The 24,553-nt window shown below is 42.1% G+C and overlaps 1 protein-coding gene across 1 annotated transcript in view; it reads left to right on the top strand.

The window, feature by feature from the left end:
• The window catches only part of jade3 (jade family PHD finger 3), a 68,002-nt gene that overhangs the window by 18,248 nt on the left and 25,201 nt on the right, over positions 1–24,553 (top strand). Inside the window, exons 2-5 of the mRNA XM_067985761.1 lie at positions 17,948–18,025; positions 18,132–18,191; positions 21,250–21,332; positions 22,735–22,892. Coding sequence (XP_067841862.1) covers positions 18,143–18,191; positions 21,250–21,332; positions 22,735–22,892 — 290 coding nt within the window. The 5' untranslated portion in view covers positions 17,948–18,025; positions 18,132–18,142. The remainder of the gene's footprint in view (positions 1–17,947; positions 18,026–18,131; positions 18,192–21,249; positions 21,333–22,734; positions 22,893–24,553) is intronic.

Genomic DNA, 24,553 nt, shown 5'->3' with positions numbered 1-24,553 from the left:
TTTGATCCAAAGTGGATGACCTCACATTTGTCTACATTGAATTCCATTTGCCACAATTTTGCCCATTCACCTAATCTATCAATATCGCTTTGTAATTTTATGTTTTCATCTACACTGCTTACAATGCCACCAATCTTCGTGTCATCGGCAAACTTAGATATGAGACTTTCTATGCCTTCATCTAAGTCGTTAATAAATATTGTGAATAATTGAAGCCCCAAGACAGATGCCTGCGGGACTCCACTAGTCACATCCTGCCAATGTGAGTACCTTCCCGTTATCGCTATTCTCTGTCGCCTTTCGCTCAACCAACTTCCTAACCAAGTCCGTACTTTTCCCTCGATTCCATGGGCTTCTATCTTAGCTAACAGTCTCTTATGTGGGACCTTATCAAATGCCTTCTGGAAGTCCATATAAATAACATCCATTGACATTCCCCTGTCCACTACTTTAGTCACCTCTTCAAAAAATTCAATCAGGTTTGTCAGGCATGACCTACCTTTCACAAATCCATGCTGGCTCGCTCTGATTAACTGAAAATTCTCGAGGTGTTCAGTCACCCTATCCTTAATTATAGACTCTAGCATTTTCCCCACAACAGATGTTAGGCTAACTGGTCTATAATTCCCCGGTTTCCCTCTCTCTCCTTTCTTAAAACGCGGAGTGATATGTACAATTTTCCAATCTAGAGGGACAGTTCCTGAATCTAGAGAACTGCTCCTCGAGTTTCCGTTGAGTTTCACTGGAACAGTGTAGGAGGCCAAGGATAGAGAAGTCAGAGTAGGAGTGGGACGGAGAATTAAAATGGCAAGCGACCGGCAGGTCAGGGTCATGCTTGCCGTCTGAGCTGAGTTGTTCAGCAAAGCGATCATCAGATCTGCGTTTGGTCTCTCCAATGTAGAGGAGACCGTATTCCGTTACCCAGTTCTGACAATGCCACCTTCCACACCAGCGCTTCCGATATGACTTCCTTTTCCCTCAACCGAGGATTCCCCTCCACTGTAGTTGACAAGCCCTCGACCGTGTCCGTCCCATTTCCCGCATTTCTACCCTCACCTCTTCCCCTCCCTCCCAGAACCATAATAGGGTCCCCCTTGTCCTCACCTTCCAACCCACCAGGCTTCAAGTTCAACAGATCATCTTCCGCCAGCCCGATGCCACCACCAAACACAAACACCAAACGCATCTTCCCCTGCCCTTTCAGCATTCAGAAGGGACTGGTCCCTCCGCGACACCCTGGTCCACTCTTCCATCATCCAGGTGAAACAGTGACTTAATTGTACTTTCAATTTAGTATACTGTATTTACTGCTTACGATGCAGTCTCCTCTACATTGTGGAGACCAAATGCAGATTGGGTGATCGCTTTGCTGAACACCTTGGCTCAGTCTGCAAGCGTGACCCTGTCGCTTGCAATTTTATTTCTCCGTCCCATCCACTCTGATCTCTGTCCTTAGCCTCCTACACTCTTCCAATGAAGCTCGAGGAACAGCACCTCATCTTTCGATTAGGCATTTTACAACCTTCTGGACTCAACATTGATTTCAATAACTTCAGATCATAACCACTGCTCCCATTTTTTTTGGACAGCAGGTGCTGGTAATGTTTCTGCTGTTGCAGTTTGCAGCTTCTCTGGACCCATCTTTTGTCTCTTTACTTGTCCCATTACCACCCTCCTTGCCTTGCACCATCATCCTTTTTGTCATTTAATCACTCCTGCCTTAAATCACTCCACCCTATCAGAGATCTTCCCTTTTCTTTTCTCTCCCCTCTTTTCCCCCCCCTCCCCCCCCCCCCCCCCAACCTGCTCAAAAACGGTTAAATCTTTAACTTTTTCCAGTTCTGACGAAAGGTCTTCATCCTGAAACATTAACTCAGTTTCTTTCTCCACAGATGCTGCCTGACTTGCTGAGTATTTCCAGCATTTTCTGTTTTTATATTATACTTGCATGTTCACCTCTCAGGCACCTCCTTTCTAGGCTGAAAAGCCCATGTTTCTCCAGTCTTTTTAATTTCAACCCCTGACACTAGTGATCAGCCTTGTGGCTCTTTTCTACATTCCCATCAGTGCCAGAATCTCCTCTTTGTTTCTTGGCAACCGGAACTGGACACAGTACTCAAGCTGTGGTCTGATCAGAGCACTATACACCTTGATCACAACTTGCTCTGACTTGTATTCTACTGTTTTAACTATGTAATGGTAATAATTTGATTTTGTTATTACTGCTGTGTATTAGTTGGACATGTTTTTTTTAAGGTTACTAAAGAACCAATGCGGCAGTCACTAATGCAGAAACATTCTCCAGCATTCGGACTCTGACGATCAGATTTCCACATATGTGCAAAGCTGGCCTTTTCTTGATTTGAGAGTATTGCAAAGTGGGTCGTGTAACGCAGTACTGCAGGATTGCATAAAATTGTGAGAGTGTGAAACCGTTGGATGCAATTCAATAGTGCCATTGATTAAAAGACTTCTGTGGAATCTGTATCCTCTGTTCAAGTTCTTCACAACTTTAATTTTTCTGCATGCAAAACATTAATATTTTCTTAGAAATTTAACTTTGCTCTTACTAATTTTTGTTTTATCATGTAATTGTCTTGAGAGACAAAACAGTAAAATTAGTATATGTATGTTGTAATTTATGGGCATATGCCAATGTATAAAAAGGAGACTGCTCTGGAAATCAATTTTTTTTGTTTCCTTTTCATTTGCATTGTTGAAGTGGACCTAATTTAAAATAGAAATTTTTCCTTTTATTATGTGACCTGTTTGTAAATTAATTTTTGTTTAAAAATAAGATTGTGAAGCTTCAAGGCTGATGAACATTGATTTTTGAGTCTGTAACAATATTGCAGTACAGTTGATTAGTGCCCAGTTACAGCTGATCAATAGAAAAAGCAGCAAACCAAGCAAACTAAATTAGCCCAAATGATAAAAGCCATAATTGATCTGATGAAGTAAACAGGGGTGGGGGGTCGCATCATGTAAACTAAAAGGGTGCATTCGCACTACAACTGCGGTGTCATTGTTGAGCGGTTTTGCTGCCGACTGACGCAATTTTAGTGTGGATGCACCAGAACAAAATGAAGTGCCACTCCCTGGCAAAGGTATTCCATTTTACTTAGTAATTTCAGCCTTGACACCCAACTTACATGCTACAGGTATATAATTTACTTTTTTTTTGCCATTTAATAGTTTTATTGACATTTTAAATAATGCCCCAGAGCAGTGGTTTTAAAACATCCCTGTGTGGGACATCCCTTGCAGATATTGATATATTCCTAGAACACTAACTCCTTTGCTTCTGAGTCAAAAAGTTGTGGGTTCAAGTCCCATCCCAGAGACTTGAGCACAAAATCTAGGCTGACACTCCAGTGCAGTACTGAGGGAGTGCTGCATTGTCGGAGATGCCGTTTTTTGGATGAGATGTTAAACCGAGGCCCAGTCTATCTCCTCAGGTGAATGTAAAAGATCCCATGGCACTATTCGAAGAAGAGCAGGGGAGATTTTCCCAGTGCCCTGGTCAATATTTATCCCTCAACTAAAATCACTAAAAATACAGATTATCTGGTCATTATCACATTGCTGTTTGAGGGACCTTGCTGTGTGCAAATTGGCTGCTACAATTCCTACATTACACTTCAAAATCACTTAATTGGCTGCAAAGCGCTTTGGAATGCCCTGAGGTCATGAAAGGTGCTATATTAATGCAAGTCTTTCCTTCTCACTTCCAAGTGTCATATCCTGAGGGGGAAAAATGCAGATAACATTTTTTATTAGTACATAGCAACAGGAATAACATGCTACCAAGTTAACAAATTAAAAAAAAAATACAGAATTCATTAAATCTTACAGTACAGGAGGGGAGGCTATTTTGCCCATCATGCCTGTGCTGGCTCTTTCCCCTGCATTTTTTTCCTTATCAAGTATATATCCAATTTCCTTTTGAAAGTTACCATTGAATCTGCTTCCACCACCCTTTCAGGCAGTGCATTCCAGATCATCATAACTCACTGTGTTAAAACAAATCTCATCTCCCCTCTGGTTCTTTTGCCACATTGCTTGCATAATGCCGTATGCCCAACCTCAAATGGACAGGAATCTTGTGGTCTCGCAGACTACTGGGACCTCCTACAGTCCATGTACCTCAATACACTAGAGTTACAAAATCAAAATGATACTATCAAAAATATAGTGCTACTCCAATTTTCTTCCTTTTTTTCAGGAAGGCTGTTACAGATACTAGGTACAGTTCCACATATCAACAATCTGTTGGTATTTAGTGCAAGTTACATTTGAGCCTTAACGTTGAGTGTTAGCAGGCAGTTCGACCTCAGGATCATCACAGCCAAGTCTAATTCAGTCCACGAGCAGTCAATAGTAGGAGCCTTGACTGATTTTTTTTTTCTCCATCTCCTCATAGCACTCCTTAGCCCTTCAATATGAAGTGAGTTTGAGAAGTCTCAACCTCACTCCTAGTGATGCAAGTTTACATAAATTCGGCACGAAACGGGCAATTTTGTTCAGAGGTTAAAAGCTTTGATGTGAGAAGTGAGAAAAGGTGGAGCTGTCTTCTGAGGTTGGTTAAGGCACATTTATTGAAGCAGAGTAGAAGTCTTGTGTGATACTTAGAGCACCAGGTGACAAAATCAAATGTGTTCAAATCTCCAATGATGATGAAGCCTGAATATTTGTTGTTTTTAAAATAAAAGGAACATAGGAATTGCTAGATGAAAAATGACCACGGGCCATCTAGTTCACCTTCTACCATCCTGGTAGTCACATGATACTATGATAATGTAGTTGTTGACCAATCATGGCAATCAATCTCTATCAGGAAGTTGTCCACATACCCAAACATGAGGAAAACCCCAGTGGTGAAAACCTTTGGGAACTGTATACAGTATATCAAAATATTATTTTCTGAAAGAAATCTATCTAATTTGCATTTGAATTGCACTGTCTCCATAGGGTAAGTTGGAACAGCTTGTCATGGTCTACATTATCTAGTCCCTTTAGAATCCTAAGAACAACAATCATATCACCTCTCAACCTTCTCTTTTCCAGTGAGAACATGCTCAATTTACATAATTGCTCCTTATATTCGAATCCCTCAATCCCCACAATCATTCTGGTTTCCCTCTTCCGCATCCTTTCAATAGCTGGAATATCCTTTTTGTACTGTAGCGAATAGAACTGCACACAGTATTCTAAGTGGTTACAAAGTGGCAGGATTACCTCACTATTTTGGCTCAATATTCACTTTTTAATACATCCCAACATCTGATTTGCTTTACTCACTATTCTCCACTATTGTTGCAATAGCTTCAGTTTATTGTCAGTCAGAACCCCGAGATTTCTTTCATTTTCATTGAACATTATTTTCTTTCCATTTAAGTTATGGTCCCTGTTTGGCATTTTGACCCCATGTGAAGCACCTTGCATTTCTTTACATCGAAATTCATCTCCCACCTGCTTGCCCAATTCCCAAGTATATTCTTAACCTCCCATAGCTTATTGTGTTCAGCTTGGAGTCTACCATCTTCACAGCTTTGTATCGTCTGCACATTTAATCATTATGCTTGTGACTCCTAGCCCCAGATCATTTATGAAGATATTTAAAACAAAAGAGGTCCTAAAACAGACCGCTGTGGGACCCCACAGGTAACATTCTCCCAGGCTGATGCCAATCCTTATACCACTGCTCTCTGGGTTTGATCGGCCAGCCAATTCTGTATCCATTGTGAAATATTTCCAGTGATTCCCGCTTTCTTTATTTTCAGTATCAGCCTTTCCAGAGGCGCTATCAAAGACCTTACTGAAATCCAAGAACACCATATCCACTGCCTTCCCCTATCAAGCTCCTTTGTCACACTCTCAAAAGAAAACCAAGAAGTTAGATTGGCAAGACCTTCCTTCATGGACCCATATTGGCTATCTTTTATTTCAATCTAGGTGTTCCACGATCTTATCTTTAATAAGGGTTTCCATAATTTCCATAAATTTGCATGCAGGTTGTCTTAATTGTGAACTGTAATGTACCAGCAGTACTGTTATAGCTACTTCTGATGGTGTCTTAAGATAGTAGAAACAAACCTGAGTACTCTGACTTTTCGAGGTACTCAAGTTTGATTCTACCCTCTAAAGACACCATGTAACCGCCAATTTTACTATAAGTGGATTTTTAAATAATGGACCCACAAAGTACATCAAACTCACTGGTCTCTCATTTCCTGGGTCATTTTTGCGACCTTTCTCCGGTCCCCAGGCACCTCTCCAGTATTCAGTGATTTCTGGATGTTTTATTTGTACTAGTGAGTAAAGCCATAATTCAGTGGCACTGAACATTACTTAGTTTTTGAGACCAGTTTGCTTCTGCTTTCTGTAGCCTATCTCTACGTAGCCTTTATTAAATTGCAGGTATACACCGTCTGTGTTTGTATTTTTAAAACTGAGTTAAAATTTCAGTGTTAGTGAACATCTCCATTTGCAACCTGCTTCCGTTGGATCTTTAATGCATCCTGTCAATCATGTATAGGCAGCTGCACAACCCTTTGAATACAAGGCAAGCGTGCCAAGGACCTCTTGTAAGCAACTTGGGCTTTCCCATTTCTGCAGTAAGGAAGTTAACTGCCACTTCCCCATGAACTGCATTAGACCTTTTAGTTCTGTATAAATGTTCTTACGTAGTTTCTAAAATTGGCCGCAATATTTTTTTCCTTATATATAGCCCCTGCAAAAAAAATCTTCCCCTACATTTCTAATAATAATGAAATAGAATATTCAGTTTTTTGTCTAAATGATGTTTTATTAGGATTTCTGCAACAAAATTGTAATTACTGCATTCTTTAACATTGAATTTGCAGGAAGCACTTCCTGTAAACTCATCAAAATACTTAATAAAAAATAGGTTGCCTAGTTTGCAGAAATAGTTGGTAGCTAAGAAAGCGTATAGAATACTTTTGCTTTGTGAATAGGGGCATTGAATACAAAAGCAAGGAAGTCATGCTAAATCTTTACAAATCACTGGTTAGCTCTCAGCTGGAGTATTGTGTACAATTCTGGGCACCACACTTTAGGAAGCATGTCAAGGCCTTGGAGAGGGTACAGAGGAAGTTTACCAGGGATGAGGGACTTCAGTTATGTGGAGAGATTGGAGAAGCTGGGATTGTTCTCCTTTGAGCAGTGAAGGTTAAGGGGAGAACTAATAGAAGTATTCAAAATCATGAGGGGTTTTGATAGAGCAAGTAGGTAGAAACTGTTTCCTCTGGTAAGTGGGTCAGTAACCAGAGCTCATAGATTTAAAATAATTGGCAAAAGAACTAGAGGGGAAATGAGAATTTTTTTTCACGTGGAAGATGTTAATATCTGGAATGCACTACCTGAAATGATGGTAGAAGCAGACCCCATAGGAACTTTCAAAAGGCAATTGGACATGTACTTGAAGAGGGCTAATTTGCAGGGTTATGGAGGGGAAAAGCTGGGGTGTGGGACTAAATTGGACAGCTCTTTCAAAGACCCAGCACGGGCACGATGGGCCGAATGGTCTCCTGTGTTGTAAGATTCTATGATTTTCTCCAGTATTACACTCTCAACTCTTCCCATTTTTGAGCTAATAACTTTTGTCCTCATTTTTAGGTCTCTGGGTAGATGACTTGTTTCTAGGTCTTTGTCAATACTGCTGTTGAGCTGGCTTCAAGGAGCTAGGCAACTTTGGGCTGTGTGGCTTACGTTTTTTTGTTTAAAATAAAATTCTGCAAACCATCTCGATGGGCCAGTATAAAATCTCACTGCTTTACAGACAAGGAGGGTGTCGGGTTTGTCCCTGGCGAGCTAGCTTATCTCAGCCAGGGCAGTGGTAGGTAAGGCTAATGAGCTGTCACAGCTCCTGTGATTTTTTTTTTGTACCCTCTTGTGTTATGTGTTTTTTTTTAATATAATTTTGATTTTGGTGGTGGGGAATTTTTTTTAAAAAGGTGCTTATAGTAAAATTGGTAGTTACGTGGCGTCTTTTTTTAAGATAGTGGAAACAAACCTAGTGCCAAGTAGCTGTAGTGGCAATACAGTTCATACTTAAGATAATCCCATGTGCGAACTTGAGTTTCTGTTGTCTTAAAAGGTATAATTTAACAAATTTGTTGATACGAGTTTTTCCTTTTTAAAAAAAAAATCAATAACTGATTGTTGAAATGCACTTCTGTACCAGTAGAAAACTAGCACAATGACCCCAGTTGGAATTTAAGAAGAAAACCACTGCTAGTAACAAATTCGCTAAACTGCCTTCTAGGAAAATAAACACCCAAAATGATTTCCTGGATCAGGTGGAATATCAGCTGCAGTGCACTGGTGGTACTCTTCCAGCTACAACAGATAAGGTCCTCCAGCTGATCTCTGGGCATTAGTTCAAGTTTCTACTGTCTGAAAAGGCACAATTGAACAACCAAATTTGTTCATGGCAGTTTTTTTTAAAAGTCTCATTTATCATTCATTACCTTTCTGTCAGCTTAAGAGTGCATTTCAACAGCAATCACCTAGTCTCACATTTAGCAATATATTCTCAATTTTACCTGCAAGTATCCCACGATTTCTGTGGTAAATATCTTGTGATTACTGTAGGAGGATTGCCACAGTAAATCTCAGCAACCCTTGGTTGGGGAAGGTGAAATTGGCCAAGATTCCTAATTGCGATACAGTTCCCCATGATTTCTAATGGAGTCCTTGTATAAGGATAGGCTGTGATGTTTTCCCCAGCCAGATATATCATGTTATTACTGTCAAGGCTAGCACATAATAATGGTTAAGTAGTAGAGCGTGACTTCAGCCCATGGAGTCGTAGCCCATCTTTTTAAGGGGGGAAGCAATTGAGGTGGGCGGGGGGGGCGTGGGGTGATCTTTCTAAAAGTTGGCCAGGCTAAAGATAATTGGGGAAAGGCTACCAAAGCTTCTCACATATTGGTAGATGCTGCCATACTAGATTGTGTGCTCCAATAATGTCAAACTATGTGAATCTGTAAAATCTTATGGGGGATGGTTTTTTTTCTCGTTTCTTCTTTTCTCACCCCCTCCCCTCATTCCCTGCTTTGAAAAGCAACATCTTGATGAGTTTGTAAATGGCTATATTATGTGAAGTTTGCAGAATATAAAATGTATTCTAAAAGGAATTCTTAAATTCATTTGATGCTTTCAATGTATGTTTGGTTTTCTATAATTTGAGATCCTAACATTGTCAGCAACAATTCTCAGACTCTGGCCCAAAACTATGGACGCTAAAGTCTCTGACATCCGAGATGGCGTCTTTGATGCGCACGTACGTTTCCAGCGTGATGTACGCCGGACGCCATATTGGTATAGGAATTAGTGCAGGCGCAGATAACGAACGCTGGAATCATGTAAAGTAGGGAGAAAATGGCTTCAATCGGTATGCAGTACTGATTTTAAAGTGATAAACACCATTTTGGGACTTAACGCTCAACTCATCGCACAGTCTTAACCCCGACCATCTGAACGTGTCTTAGAGTGCCTGGAGGATCCCCCACCAGTGCTATTTAAAGGGACCATGCAGGATTTACAGGTTTCTGGCTGCCGAGACATGAGACATTTGTAACGGTTTTTGGAGGTTTCCTAGACTTGAATACTAGGATGCGGGGACATAGCCTAACATTTAGAGTTAGGAAATGCTTCTACACGCAAAGGGTGGGAGACGTTTGGAACGGTCTTCTGAGACGGCAGTTGATGCCAGCTCACTTGTGAATGTTAAATCTGAGATTGATAGATTTCTGTGAACCAAGGGTATTAAGGGATATGGGGCTAAAGCGGGTATATGGAGTTAGGTTACAGGTCCACCATGATCTCATTGAATGTTGGAACAGGCTTGAGGGGCTAAATGCCATTGCCACTTGCTGCCTCCTGATATGCGTCACCTCCAGCAAGAAAGAGGGCTATGTGTCTGGGTGATGTGCCTTTCATGGTTGAATAGCTGTCTGTGTGTGGCCTGAGAGTTGTGGGTGGGCAGCTTGCAACAGTGGTAATATGTAAGGGTGAGAGGAAGCATTTGTTGGAAAGAGTGAGTTTGTTGGTATGGGGGGGATGTAGTGCATGGTGCAGTTGGTAGGAGATGCCACTTGACAGTTGACCTCACCTTGACCACTCATGTCTAAGCATTGAACTTCTTCCTGCACTGCATCCATGTTCATGATGTTGTGTGCCTGGTATTGACTTCGTCCCCTGCTGCCTCCCACTGCCTTTTGGATATGTGTCTGGAGAGCCTCTTGTTCCCCCCGCCCACCGTGGATATAGGATGTCCCTTCTTCTGTCTACCTCTTGCACCAAGGTCTCTAGTGCATCAGCAGAGAACCTTGGTGCACGCACTCTCGCAGGCCTGGTACCAACTCGGATCGACAGAATGGTGGATGTGGGATTTAGTAGTGGGCAACCTTTATTCAATGTTTTAACATAACTCATCAGTGTGTAAACAAAGGGGTGGGACCTGCATCTGTGTTTTACGTGTGCGATGTTTGATCTCCGCTCAGACTCTGTGCAGACAGTAGACTGTTATTTTCAGCAAATAACAGGTACCAGCTCCCTTTTAAGAGATTTCTAAGAAACATCCTCCCTTTAAGAGGTTGAGCTCCCCCTGATGGTGGAAAGTGCAAATTGCATTGATTCCACATGCAAGGCCCGGAATGGAATGCTGATTGCGGGTGTGTTCTCGGGCCGGCCGAAACTTGCGTCCTGCCTGCGCAAGGATCATTGGGCGCGAGGTAATAGCGCATCACACTACCCATACCCAAAAATGGCCCTTATCCAATTTTTCCCCCCTATGTTTCCAGGTTGTAAATGGTTTGTGTATGTACTTGAATATCATGTTTTTTAATTTTAGGTTAAGTCTGAATTCCAGTTCTTATCCCAAAAGCTGTTGCTGAAATGTCATTTTGCAATGATTGTTTTAGGTTTCAAATTCTGAAGGGTTGTCTTGTACTATTTAAGAAACCTTGTCTTTGACACATTCTATTTTTAGAGAGGGCTGAGGAGTGACCGCATCAAGGTCTTTAAATTCTTGTGAAGGAGTCCAAATCTAAGATAGTCACCAATAAATCCAGTAAGGAATTCAAGAGAAATTTCTTTACCCAGAGAGTGGTTAGAATGTGGAACTTAATACCACAAGGAGTAGTTGAGGCGAATAGCATAAATGCATTTGAGGGGCAACTAGGTACGTAGATGAGGGAGAAAGGACTAGAAGGATATGCTGATAGTTAGATGAAGTAGGATGGGGGGAGGCTCATGTGGAGCACAAACACCGGCATAGATTTCAGATGGTCCTAATCCTTTCTGGTGCACTTTTGTGAAATCCCTGTAACTGAATTGGTGGAAAGAAAGTCCTATTTTAACAAATGGGAGACATAGAACAGATTCTAAGAACATAAGAAATAGGAGTAGGCCGTATGGCCTCTTGAGCCTGCTCCGCCGTTTAATAGGATCATGGCTGATCATCCACCTCCACTCCCACTTTCCTGCCCTATCCCCATATCCCTTGATTCCATTAGTGTCCAAAAATCTGTTCATCACAATCTTGAATATACTCAATGACTGAGAATCCACAGCCCCCTGGGGTAGAGAATTCCAAAGATTCACAACCCTCTGAGTGAAGAAATTTTTCCTCACCTCTGTCCTAAATGGCCAACTCCTTATCTTGAGACTATGACCCCTAGTTCTAGAATCTCCAGCATCGGGAAACAGCCTCTCAGCATCTACCATGTCAAGCCCTCTAAGAATGTTATATGTTTCAATGAGATCACCTCTCATTCTTCGATACTCCAGAGGGTATAGGCCCCTTCTACTCACATCTCTTCTTGTAGGACAACCCTCTCAGCCCAGGAATCAATCTAGTGAACCTTCCTTGTACCCTCTCTAAGGCCTCAGGTAAGGAGACCAAAACTGTACACAGTACTCCAGGTGTGGCCTCACCAGAACCCTATATAATTGCAGTAAGACCTCCTTACTCTTATACTCCAGCTCCCTTGCAATAAAGGCTAACATATCATTTGCCTTCCTAATTGCTAGCAGTAGCTGCATATTAACTTTGTGATTCGTGTACAAGGACACACAAATCCCTTTGACTACCAACATTTCTTAGTCTCTTACCTGTTTAAAAAATATTCTGCTTTACTATTTTTCCTACCAAAGTGGATAATTTCACATTTCCCCACATTATACTCCATCTGCCACCTTCTCGCCCACTCATTTAACCTCTCTGCATCCTCCTCACAGCTTATTTTCCCACCTAGCTTTGTATCATCTGCAGACTTGGATAAATTACACTCATCTAAGTCATTGATGTATATTGTAAACAGCTGAGGCCCAAGCACTGATCCTTGCAGCACCCCACTAGTTACAACCTGCCAACCTGTTTTCTGTCCATTAACCAATCCTCAATCTATGGTAATAAATTACCCCCAATCCCATGAGCCCTAATCTTGTGTAACAGCCTCTTGTGTGGCAACTCATCGAATACCTTTTGAAAATCGAAATATACTACATCCACTGGGGGTTCCCCCCCCCCCCATCTACCCTGCTAGTTACACCCATAAAAAATTCTAATAGATTTCCCAAACACTATTTATCATAGAATCATAGAAGTTACAACATGGAAACAGGCCCTTCGGCCCAACATGTCCATGTCGCCCAGTTTATACCACTAAGCTAGTCCCAATTGCCTGCACTTGGCCCATGTCCCCCCTCAGCCTCCTCTGCTCCAAGGAAAACAAACCCAATCTTCCCAGTCTCTCTTCATAGCTGAAGCGCTCCAGCCCTGGTAACATCCTGGTGAATCTCCTCTGCACCCTCTCCAAAGCGATCACATCCTTCCTGTAGTGTGGCGACCAGAACTGCACACAGTACTCCAGCTGTGGCCTAACCAGTGTTTTATACAGCTCCATCATAACCTCCTTGCTCTTATATTCTATGCCTCGGCTAATAAAGGCAAGTATCCCATATGCCTTCTTTACCACCTTATCTACCTGTTCCGCCGCCTTCAGGGATCTGTGAACTTGCACACCAAGATCCCTCTGACCCTCTGTCTTGCCTAGGGTCCTCCCATTCATTGTGTATTCCCTTGCCTTGTTAGTCCCTCCAAAGTGCATCACCTCGCACTTTTCCGGGTTAAATTCCATTTGCCACTGTTCCGCCCATCTGACCAACCCATCTATATCGTCCTGCAGACTGAGGCTATCCTCCTCGCTATTTACCACCCTACCAATTTTTGTATCATCAGCGAACTTACTGATCATACCTTTTACATTCATATCCAAGTCATTAATGTAGACCACAAACAGCAAGGGACCCAGCACCGATCCCTGTGGTACCCCACTGGCCACAGGCTTCCAGTCACAAAAACAACCTTCGACCATCACCCTCTGCCTTCTGCCACTAAGCCAGTTTTGTATCCAAAGTGCCAAGGCACCCTGGATTCCATGGGCTCGTACCTTCTTGACCAGTCTCCTGTGCGGGACTTTATCGAAGGCCTTACTGAAATCCATGTATACCACATCCACTGCGTTACCCTCATCCACACGCCTAGTCACCCCCTCAAAAAATTCAATCAAATTAGTCAGACATGATCTTCCCTTGACAAAGCCATGTTGACTATCCCTGATTAATCCTTGCTTCTCCAAGTGGAGACTAATTTTGTCCTTCAGAATTTTTTCCAATAATTTTCCCACCACTGATGTTAGGCTCACTGGCCTGTAGTTCCCCGGTTTTTCCCTACTCCCCTTCTTGAATAATGGTATTACATTAGCGGTTCTCCAGTCCTCTGGCACATCCCCTGTGGCCAGAGAGGTTCTGAATATATGTGTCAGAGCCCCCGCAATCTCCTCCTTTGCCTCACACAGTAGCCTGGGATACATTTCGTCCAGGCCTGGGGATTTATCCATTTTTAGGCCTGCTAAAACCGCCAATACCTCCTCCCGCTCGATGTTAATATGTTCGAGTATATCACAGTCCCCCTGCCGTATTTCTATGTCTACATCGTCCTTCTCCATAGTGAAAACAGATGCAAAAAATTCATTTAGAACCCCTCCTACATCTGCCGGCTCCACACACACATTGCCATTTTTGTCCCTAATGGGCCCTATTTTTTCCCTAGTCATCCTCTTACCCTTAATATACTTATAAAACATCTTAGGATTTTCCTTTATTTTGCTCGCCAGTGTTATTTCATGGCCCCTCCTTGATCTCCTAATTTCTTTTTTAAGTATCCCCCTGCACTTTTTGTACTCCTCTAGGGCTTCCTCCGTCTTTAGCCTTTTGTATCTGCCAAAAGCCCTCCTTTTTTTCCTAATCCATTCTCGTATATCCCCTGACATCCAAGGTTCCCTGGAGTTCTTGGAACCACCCTTGACCTTTACGGGAACATGTTGCCATTGTATGGTCTCAATCTCCCTTCTGAAAGACTCCCATTGCTCCGATGCGGATTTTCCTACAAGCAGCTGATCCCAGTCCATTTTGGCCAGATCCTGCCTTATCCTATTAAAATCGGCCTTCCCCCAATTTAGAACCTTTATTTCCGGCCCCTCCCTGTCCTTTTCCATGACCACCTTAAATCTCACCAAATTATGGTCACTGTCACCAAAGTGCTCACCTACTAGCACTTCTTCCACTTGGCCGGCCACATTCCCTAGAATTAGGTCCAGTACCGCCCCCTCTCTTGTAGGACTTTCTACATGCTGGCTCAAAAAGCTCTCCTGGATGCACGTTAAGAATTTTGTACCCTCTAAGCCTTTTACACTCTGAGTATCCCAGTTAATATTGGGGAAGTTGAAATCCCCCACGATTATTACCCTATTATTTGCACAATTTTCTGAGATTTGCCTACATATCTGTTCCTCGATCTCCCCCTGACTGTTTGGGGGCCTATAGTACACTCCCATCAAAGTGCTTGCCCCCTTTTTGTTTTTAAGCTCCACCCATATGGCCTCATTAGAGGAACCTGCTAATATAGCATCCCTCCTTATGGCACGGTTGGATCACTTTTCCTGTGGAGGTTTTGTTTCTCAAGGGGCTGTATTTTCGTTGAGAATTATGAATTTTTTTCCATGTTCACCATTGCTTATATACCATCATATCTTTAATCTAATTTCCTAATCTACCTTACCCAACCTGCCCCTCATATCTACATAATTGGCTTTGTTTAAATTTAAGACCCTAGTTTCGGACTTAACTACATCACTCAAACTCAGTATGAAATTCTATCATGTTATGATCACCCCTCCGCCCCCAGAGGATCCTTAACTATAAGATTGCTAATTAACCCTGTCTCATTACACAATACTAAATAGCCTGTTCCCTAGTTGGTTCCTCGACATATTGTTCTAGAAAACTTTTTTGAATGCATTCCATGAACTTATCCTCCATCTATAGGATGTACTGCAGCAACTCGCCAAGGCTTCTTCGACAGCACCTCCCAAACCCGCGACCCCTACCACCTAGAAGGACAAGGGCAGCAGGCACATGGGAACAACACCACCTGCACGTTCCCCTCCAAGTCACACACCATCCCAACTTAGGAAATATATCGCCGTTCCTTCATCATCGCTGGGTCAAAATCCTGGAACTCCCTACCCTGTGGGAGAACCTTCACCAGACGGACTGCAGCGGTTCAAGAAGGTGGCTCACCACCATCTTCTCATGGGCAATAAATGTTGGCCTTGCCAGCGATGTCCACATCCCATGAACGAATTAAAAAAAAAACTACTTTTGCCCATTTCCTGATTTATACTCTGTCCAACACTGTAACTACTGGTAGGGGGCCTATAAACTATTCCCACCAGTGTTTTCTGCCCCTTGTTATTTCTTGGTTCCACCCATACTGATTCTACATCCTGATTTTCTGAGCCAAGATCCTTTCTCACTCACTACTGTCTTTATCTCATCCTTTACTATCAGGGCTACACTCCCCCGACCCCTCCTTTTCCATTTTGCCTATCTTTTCTAAAAGTCAAGTACCCTGGAATATTTAATTCCCAACCTTGGTCACCCTGCAACCACATTTCAGTAATGGCTACTAGATCAAACCCATTTACCTCTCTTTGTGCCATTAATTCATCTATCTCGTTATGAATGCTTTGTGCATTCAGATACAGCGCCTTAATTTTAACTTTTTTTTCCCCTGATGTGACCTTAGTCACTAATGCCTTATTACCTTTGTTAAACTCTCTGTTCTTTCCTGACACACTCTGCTTGTTTTTACCCAGATCACTACCCTGCTCTACAGCCTTGACTTTGTTCTTTAGAAGTATAAATTTACCCTTACTGGAGCCCTCCACCCCCCCCCCCCCCCACACCATTAGATTCTCTACCTTTTGAGTATATTTCTTATCAATCCTGACCATACTTTGAATAATTTGCGTAAGCAGGTGTCATTATCAAACTTCTACCAAGGTGGACATGGTTCAGCAACTTTAACTAATGAGTAGCTGAACTGTGTAAGTGAGGAAGGCCCTAGGTTTCTTCTCTGGTCTCTGGTGGGCTAGCTGATTTGGGGTGTGTGAGTTGTAGGGTGCTGCAAATGGCTTTGGTGCCTCTATAGAGGGGAGCAGCAGTCAAGGTTCCCATTCCTCTACTATTCAGTGATCCCCTGCTGAAAGTGTACAACCATAATATTCAAGAAGCTCAGCACCATCCAGAACAAAGCTGTCCCTGCTTGATCAGTAATCCTGCCACTGAACTCAATATCCACCCCCTCCACTACTGACTCACTGTGGCTGCAGCAACTCGCCAAGCTTACTTTGACCTCTACCACTGAGAAAGCCAAGAGCAGCAGGATCAAGGGAACACCATCATTTCCAAGTCTCGCACCATCCTGATTTGGAAAGTTATCATTGTTCCTTCATTGTCACTGAGTGAAATCCTTGAATTCCTTGCTGAACAGCATCAACACAAGAACTACACCAGTTCAAGGAGAAGGCCCCACACTTTCTAGGGCAACTACGGATGGGCAATATGTGTGGCGTTACCAGCATTTTCTACATCGAGAATTTTTTTAAAAAAAAGTTACTGAAAATGTTCTGTTTACAATATATGCATCAAATCATAGTGTTGATCATAGGTCTAACCAGATAATTCATGGATAGAAATAACGCTATTTACTGTAGTATATACGTATCTAATTTCTATCATCGTTATGAGAAGTGATTTAATCAGTTGCAGCACATTGACATAACATGATCAGATCTCATTGTTGGTAAGTTAAACTGTGGAAATCCAAGGGTTTATTATTTGCAGCTTTGTGTTGGATACAGTGGGATAATTTCCCCCGGTACTGCTTTGATGCAATTTATAAACGTCTTGAGGATTGACAGAATTCGCTGAGAGAAATTTGTCCCCTCGGGAGGCAGGTATTAGGTTAATTAGGCTTTTGGTAAACTTATGTAAGATGAGTTGTAACTGTGTAAGCCCCATCGTGTTCAGTAGTATACGAAGATTCCTGGTTTGTAAACATGGGTCTAAATATTTTTTCTGAACTGTCTTTGCTTTAAAGTTGCTTCATGGCTAGGTCCCCAGATGTGAATTTTCTAGTAGAGCTGACCAGATAATGATTAAGAATAGGAGCCCTGGTCGCCCGCTTTTTTTTTTACCTTTCCCAGCCAGAGGTTTTGAAATCAACTTTTACACCCCAACTGTTGCTGTAGCTGAGAGCTGAGCAAGTATGGAATTGAATATTGAACCTGAGACGTTCTGGTTAATACAGTTGATTTCCCCATTAAGCTATCAAATGAGTTATAACATTGTTTCAGTATTGGGCAGCTAAAGCAAAATACTATGGCACCAATGTTGGCTGAGTCACAACAGTCTTTGAAGTACATGTGTAAATCGTGAAACTTCTGGGATATAAAATGTTTACTGAATTTTATAACCGTTAGATTTATGGAATTTTTTTTTCTCCTTGCAGATCTAATTTATGTGGATGATGGACTCAGCACTTGCTCTACAATATTGAATTAGTATGTGCATATACTTAGAATTTACGGTAAATTGAATTTATATATTTGACGATCCGCTGATTCCCCGGGATTAAATAAAGATTGCATTTGATACACAGAATTGGAAAATTGAACCTCTTCCTTTCCTTAAAGGACATGTCAGGATGAAACGCAACAGACATTTGAGCAGCAGTGACAGTTCTGACAATGAGAGTAAGTAAGATGACAGTGTCATTTTACCTATCCTATCCATGTGTATCCATATAATGCTGTGGTAATCTGTTTTTCATCTGCTTAACACTTCTAGATGTTAAATCTATATTTATCATGCTAGAGAACTGCATAATATGAGTTGGGATATTCATTTTGATTCACCTTGGAAGTTAATCCCCATTTCAAAATCAGTCTTCAAATTAGGCATTAAATGGCAAGTGAGAGAAGCAGGATAGATAGTTGTGCCTAATTAGAAATGTTACATTGGGTGATGCTGCTTTTCTGAAATTGCTGTGACAATATAGAGTGTTCCAGAAAGTCCCTGAATTGATCAAAATGTTCTGGGGGAGAAAAATAATCAAAACAAGAAAATTTTAACATATTGAACTAGCAGATCACTGCAGTCTTCCAAACTAAGAATCTGGTAATTGAGATGCCTGGCCTATGGGCATCTCCATGGATGATCTGCCAGGAAACATTTGAGAAGCAGCACCATCCCTTCCACGACTATCCCCTGTCTCCTGCAGATGATCTATCCCAGATGATTGAAATGCAGACTCTGAAACGTAGAATCATAGAATGGTTACAGCACGGAAGGCCATTCGGCCCATTGAGTCTGTGCTGGCTTTCTGCAAGAGCAATCCAGCTAGTCCCACTTCCCCGCCCTATCCCCATAGCCCTGCAAATTTTTCCCTTCAAGTACTTACCTAATTCCCTTTTGAAAGCCACGATTGAATCTGCCTCCACCACTCCCACAGGCAGTGCATTCCAGATCATAACTGCTCGCTGTGTAAAAACGTTTTTTCTCATGTCATCTTTGGTTCTTTTGCCAATCACCGTAAATCTATGTCCTCTAGTTCTTGACTGTTCCGCCAGTGGGAACAATTTCTCTCTATCTATCCTGTCTAGACTCTTCATGATTTTGAATACCTCTATCAAATCTCCTCTCGGCCTCCTCTGCTCTAAGGAGAACAACCCCAGCTTCTCCTGCCTATCCATTTAACTGCAGTCCCTCATGCCTGGAATCATTCTAGTAAATCTCTTCTGCACCCTCTCTAAGGCCTTCACGTCCTTCCTAAAGTGTGGTGCCCAGAACCAGACAAAATACTCCAGTTGTGGCGAACCAGTGTTTTATAAAGGTTCATAATGACTTCCTTGCTTTTGTACTCTATGCCTCCTATTTATAAAGCCCAGGATCCCGTGTGCTTTCTTAACTGCTTTCTCAACCTGCCCTGCCACCTTCAACGGTTTGAGCACCCCCAGATCTTTCTCTTCCTGCACCCCTTTTAGAATTGTACCCTTTAGTTTATATTGCCTCTCCTCGCTCTTCCTACTGAAATGTATCACTTCACACTTTTCTACATTAAATCTCATCTGCCACGTGTCCGCCCATTCCACCAGCCTGTCTATGTCCTCTTGAAGTCTATTACTATCCTCCTCATTGTTCACTACCCTTCCAAGTTTTGTGTCATCTGCAAATTTTGAAATTGTGCTCCAAGTCATTACTATAAATCAAAAAAAGTAATGGTCCTAGTACCAACCCCTGGGGAATACCATGTATACCTTCCTCCCGTCCAAAAAACAACAGTTCACCACTACTCTGTTTCCTGTTACTTACCCAATTTCGTATCCATGCTGCCACTGCCCCTTTTATTCCATGGGTTTCAACTTTGATGACAAGCCTATTGCGCGGCACTTTATCAAACGCTTTTTGGAAGTCCATAAACACCACATCAACCGCGTTGCCTTCATTGACCCTCTCTGTTACCTCCTCAAAAAGCTCAATCAGGTTGGTTAAGCACGATTTACCTTTAACAAATCCATACTGGCTTTCCTTAATTAATCCACACTTGTCCAAGTGACTGTTAATTTTGTCCCGGATTATCGTTTCTAAAAATTTCCCCACTACTAAGGTCAAACTGACTGGCCTGTAGTTGTTGGGTTTATCCTTACACCCTTTTTTGAACAAGGGCATAACATTTGCAATTCTCCAGTTCTCTAGCATCACCCCCGTATCTAAGGATGATTGGAAGATTATGGCCAGTACCTCTACAATTTCCATCCTTACCTCCCTCAGTAACCTAAGATGCATCCCATCCGGACCAGTACCTCCTCTTTATCAATTTTTAGCCTATCCAGTATCTCAACTACCTCTTCATTTACTGTGACTTTGGCAGCACCTTCTTCCTTGGTAAAGACAGATGCAAAGTACTCATTTAGCACCTCAGCCATGCTCTCTGCCTCCATGCGTAAGACCTCCTTTTTGGCCCCCAATCGGTCCCACCCTTCCTCTTACTACCCGTATACTGTTTACATGCCTGTAGAAGACTTTTGGATTCCCTTTTATGTTAGCCGCATGTATGAATGCCAGTCAAACTTGGGATTAACAAGTGATCCCTCTGGTCAGGAGTTATTTTCCCATTTATTCTTGAGATGGGGGTAACACTGACATGACGGGATTTATTGCCCATCTCTAGTTGCTCTGAACGAATTAAGTCAGTCACATGTTTTGGACTGAAGTCACATTTAGCCCAGACCAGATAGAGATTGCAGGTTTCTTTCACTGAAGAAAATTAGTGATAGAAATATGGTAAATGAGGAACTGATTCTCCTAATTTAAATTTGATAAAGTTTACCGAACTTCCCTGTTAGTGTTACTCCTGTGTTGAGCATGTTAGATTACTGTATACTCAAGTTTTATACTGGCGGATTTTAGTGTAGGTGTAATAAGGGTGTACGTTGTGTAATAAGGGTGTGTGTGTTGTAATGCCCTTTTTGATACAATATTTTCAACACAAGTCTTTATCATGTGATTTAAACCTCATAGAAAGCTCTGAATGCATGGAGAGTAATATTGTCCACTTCTATTAGCGTATAAAATAACTGGCAATTTTTGGTCTCGTAGAGATTTAGTTGCGTCGTCACACTGTCGTAATATTGCTTTTGTAACATATTTCAGTTGGAGCCTTGGATTGTGAAGTATCTAGTTGACTTGTGCCTTAATCTCAGCTTTCTCTTGTTACGTTTTCATTGTGGCTTATTTTAACTTCCTGCATAGGCCCTTCAACATCGTGGTCCTCCCATTCCAAGTACAGGAGCGACCAGCATGTCCCAGCAAGTTGGAAGAAGAAACCTGCTGAGGTTAGTACTTCATAAGTGAAAAGACTTGTGTACTCTCAATTGTAAAGATCAAAAAATACTGGATTTTCACTACTTGGAGAGTAAACCCTGAGCTTTTTTTATTCTACCTACATGCACGCAAGCCTAAACTTTGAGCCCAGGAGATCCCTTCCTCATGTGGAAAAATTTGCAGGAAAAGTACAAGCTCTCCCTGTATCCCTGGGAGGTGAGCTTTTCACACGCAAGGTCCAGTAACCTTATAATAAAAATGATGCTTTCACCGAAGGCTTCTACAGCTCGCTGCACTTTTTGTTTCATAACCACAAGACGCCAAAAGCCTGAGAGCTAAAGGTGACCATAGTTTCCCCTGTAAAAGAAAATTTAAAATCAGGTTGAAATCTCCGAGTTAAACTGATGTATAAACAGCTATTTCCAGTGAGTCCTATTTGAACTGGGGGTGCAGTGCAGAATCACCAGAGTGATACCATGGTTTAGAGGGTTAAATTATGAGGACAGGTTGTATAAACTTGGCTTGTATTCCCTTGAGTGTAGTAGATTGAGGGGTGTTCTGATCGAGGTATTTAAAATGTTAAAAGGATTTGACAAGGTAGATATGGAGAAACTATTTCCTCTGGTGGGGGAATCATGAACAAGGGGGCATAATCTTAAAATTAGAGCCAAGCCATTCAGGAATGAAATCAGGAAGCACTTTTTCATACAAAGGGTAGCAGAAATTTGGAACTCTTCCTCCCTCCTCCTCTTTCCGCCCCCCCCCCCCCCCCCCCCACAAAAAAAGTGCTGTGATGCTAGGACAATTGGAGCTTTCAGGATTGAGATAGATATATTTTTGTTAGCTGAGGGTATCCAGGGATACGAAGCAAAGGCAGGAAAATAGAGTTGAGGTGCAGATTGGCCATAATCTAACCTTTGTCAGAGTGCCTTTATCACGTGTTATTCTCACTAGAGAATTAAAAGTCAAGACAAACTAAGATTAGTGAATGAAATTACCTGTCAGGTTTCTTAATCTGAATCTGGTGTTGGCAATAGTCAGCGTTAGACATATTCTGAAAACTTAACGTCATCAAACATTTAAATATATTGGCAAAGGGTTTCAGTTTATTCCAGTGTTTTTTTTAGAAAAAGGTGCAGATTATGCACGAGCACATTTCTCGCCTTCCACTCTATGTTCTCCCTGACTGTGATGTGATCTACTCCAATGCCTCTGCTTATCCTGCTCTGTATTTAACCACTAGACAGAGCACAAAAACTACCTTGAGCAATGCTCTCTTGTTGACTAGCTGTGTGAGGGACTGTGGATGTGAACCAGATTCTTACCAAGGCGTAACACAGTGCGTTACCACCCGAACACATTGTGGCAACCTCTTCTTAATGGTCGTTTAAATATTTAGGTTTGGTTTTGTAGGTTTTCAGGAAGGATCTCATCAGTGCCATGAAGATTCCAGACTCCCACCATGTGAACCAGGATGAATACTATCTCTTGGCTGATCAATGGAAGCAGGAGTGGGAAAAAGGAGTTCAGGTTCCGGCCAGTCCAGAAACAATTCCAGATCCATCTGTCAGGTAACAGCTGTTTTTCAAAAATAATATTTCTCTTCTTCCCATTTGAATGTTACAGGTGTCTGACAACTATTAAGTGAAAAGTCCAACTGCGTTTTTAAAAAAAACAATAATCTTGGAACGTTTCATTTATGTCATACATTGTAGCACAGCTGTTCAAGTCCTCTGCTAAACTCAAAACTCCTTTTAGTTAAGTATACTGTTGTCTGATGTTGGCACAATCAATAATAGGCATATTCAGCAAATTTGAAGTTGTATTTACTTATGGTGAATCTCCTGATATAAGACCATTTTTGTGCCAAAAGTTTAGTGGACATTGCATATTGGTGTCTTCCTATTAGCCTCTTGATAATGTTAATTCCATTCATCCAGAAATTGTTTTGCTCATAGCAAGGCAAGAGCAGAGCAGAAAGCTAGCAGATCACCTGCTTGGCTAGGACAAGGTATGTGGCACAGGAAGGTCTGAGGAGAAGAGCAAAAAAATAAGATATGCCTTATAAACTTTAACCCTGACGTTCTGAAGTCTAGGGCTATTACAGTAATGGGTACTTGTTAGAGGAGTTACATTGGGGTGGGAGGAAATACTGAGTGGGGTTCCCCAGAGATTGGTATTGGCCCAGTTATTTCTAACTTGCATCAGTGACTTTAAATCAGGAGCCCAATGCAAATTGATATATTAGCAGCTGATGCCAGACTAGTATGAACAGTGGAATCGGAGGAAGCAGCTCAGAAATTACAGAATGATCTGGATTAAAAAATGCAAGTGAGCAGAACAATGGCAAATTAAATAAATACAAACAAATGTACTGTACATAAGAAGGCAAAATGGGCAACACAAATACTCTGGTGTTGAAATAGCTACGGATGAACTTGGCAAAATACCTAGGGGTCTTAATGGACTTGACACACTATGTCCAACTATTGCACAGGAGCATTCAAAAAATCCAGTAGAATACAACAACAACTACTTGCATTTACATAGCGCCTTTTAACATAGTAAAACGTCCCAAGGTACTTCAAAGGAGCGTTATCAAACAAAATCTGACACCGAGGCACATAAGGAGATAGTAGGACAGGTGACCAAAAGTTTGGTCAAAGAGGTAGCTGAAGGCAATGGTGGAGCGATTAAAATTGGGGATGCGCAAGAGGTAAGAATCGGAGATGCGCAGTGATCTAGGAGGGTTGTAGGGCAGGCGGAGGTTACAGCGATAGGGAGGGGCGAGGCCATGGAGAGATTTGAAAACAAGGATGAGAATTTTAAAATCGTGGCATTGCCGGACCGGGAGCCAATGTAGGTCAGTGAGCACAGGGGTGATGGCTGAACGGGACTTGGTATGCGCTAGGATGTGGGCAGCAGAGTTTTGGATGAGCTTAAGTTTATGGAGGGTGGAAGATGGGAGGCCGGCCAGGAGAGTATTGGAATAATCGAGTCTAGAGGTAACAAAGGCATGGATGAGGGTTTCAGCAGCAGATGAGCTGAGGCAGGGGCAGAGACGCGCAATGTTATGGAGGTGGTGATGAAGTGGATATGTGGTCGGAAGCTCATTTCGGTCAAATAGGACTCCAAGGTTGCGAACGGTCTGGTTCAGCCTCAGACAGTGCCAGGGAGAGGGATCGAGTTGGTGGCTAGGGAACAGAGTTTGTGGCGGGGACTGAATACAATG

Source organism: Heptranchias perlo, chromosome 6, assembly GCF_035084215.1.
Source record: "Heptranchias perlo isolate sHepPer1 chromosome 6, sHepPer1.hap1, whole genome shotgun sequence".
Lineage (NCBI taxonomy): Eukaryota > Metazoa > Chordata > Chondrichthyes > Hexanchiformes > Hexanchidae > Heptranchias > Heptranchias perlo.
This window is presented reverse-complemented; position numbering and strand designations above follow the sequence as displayed.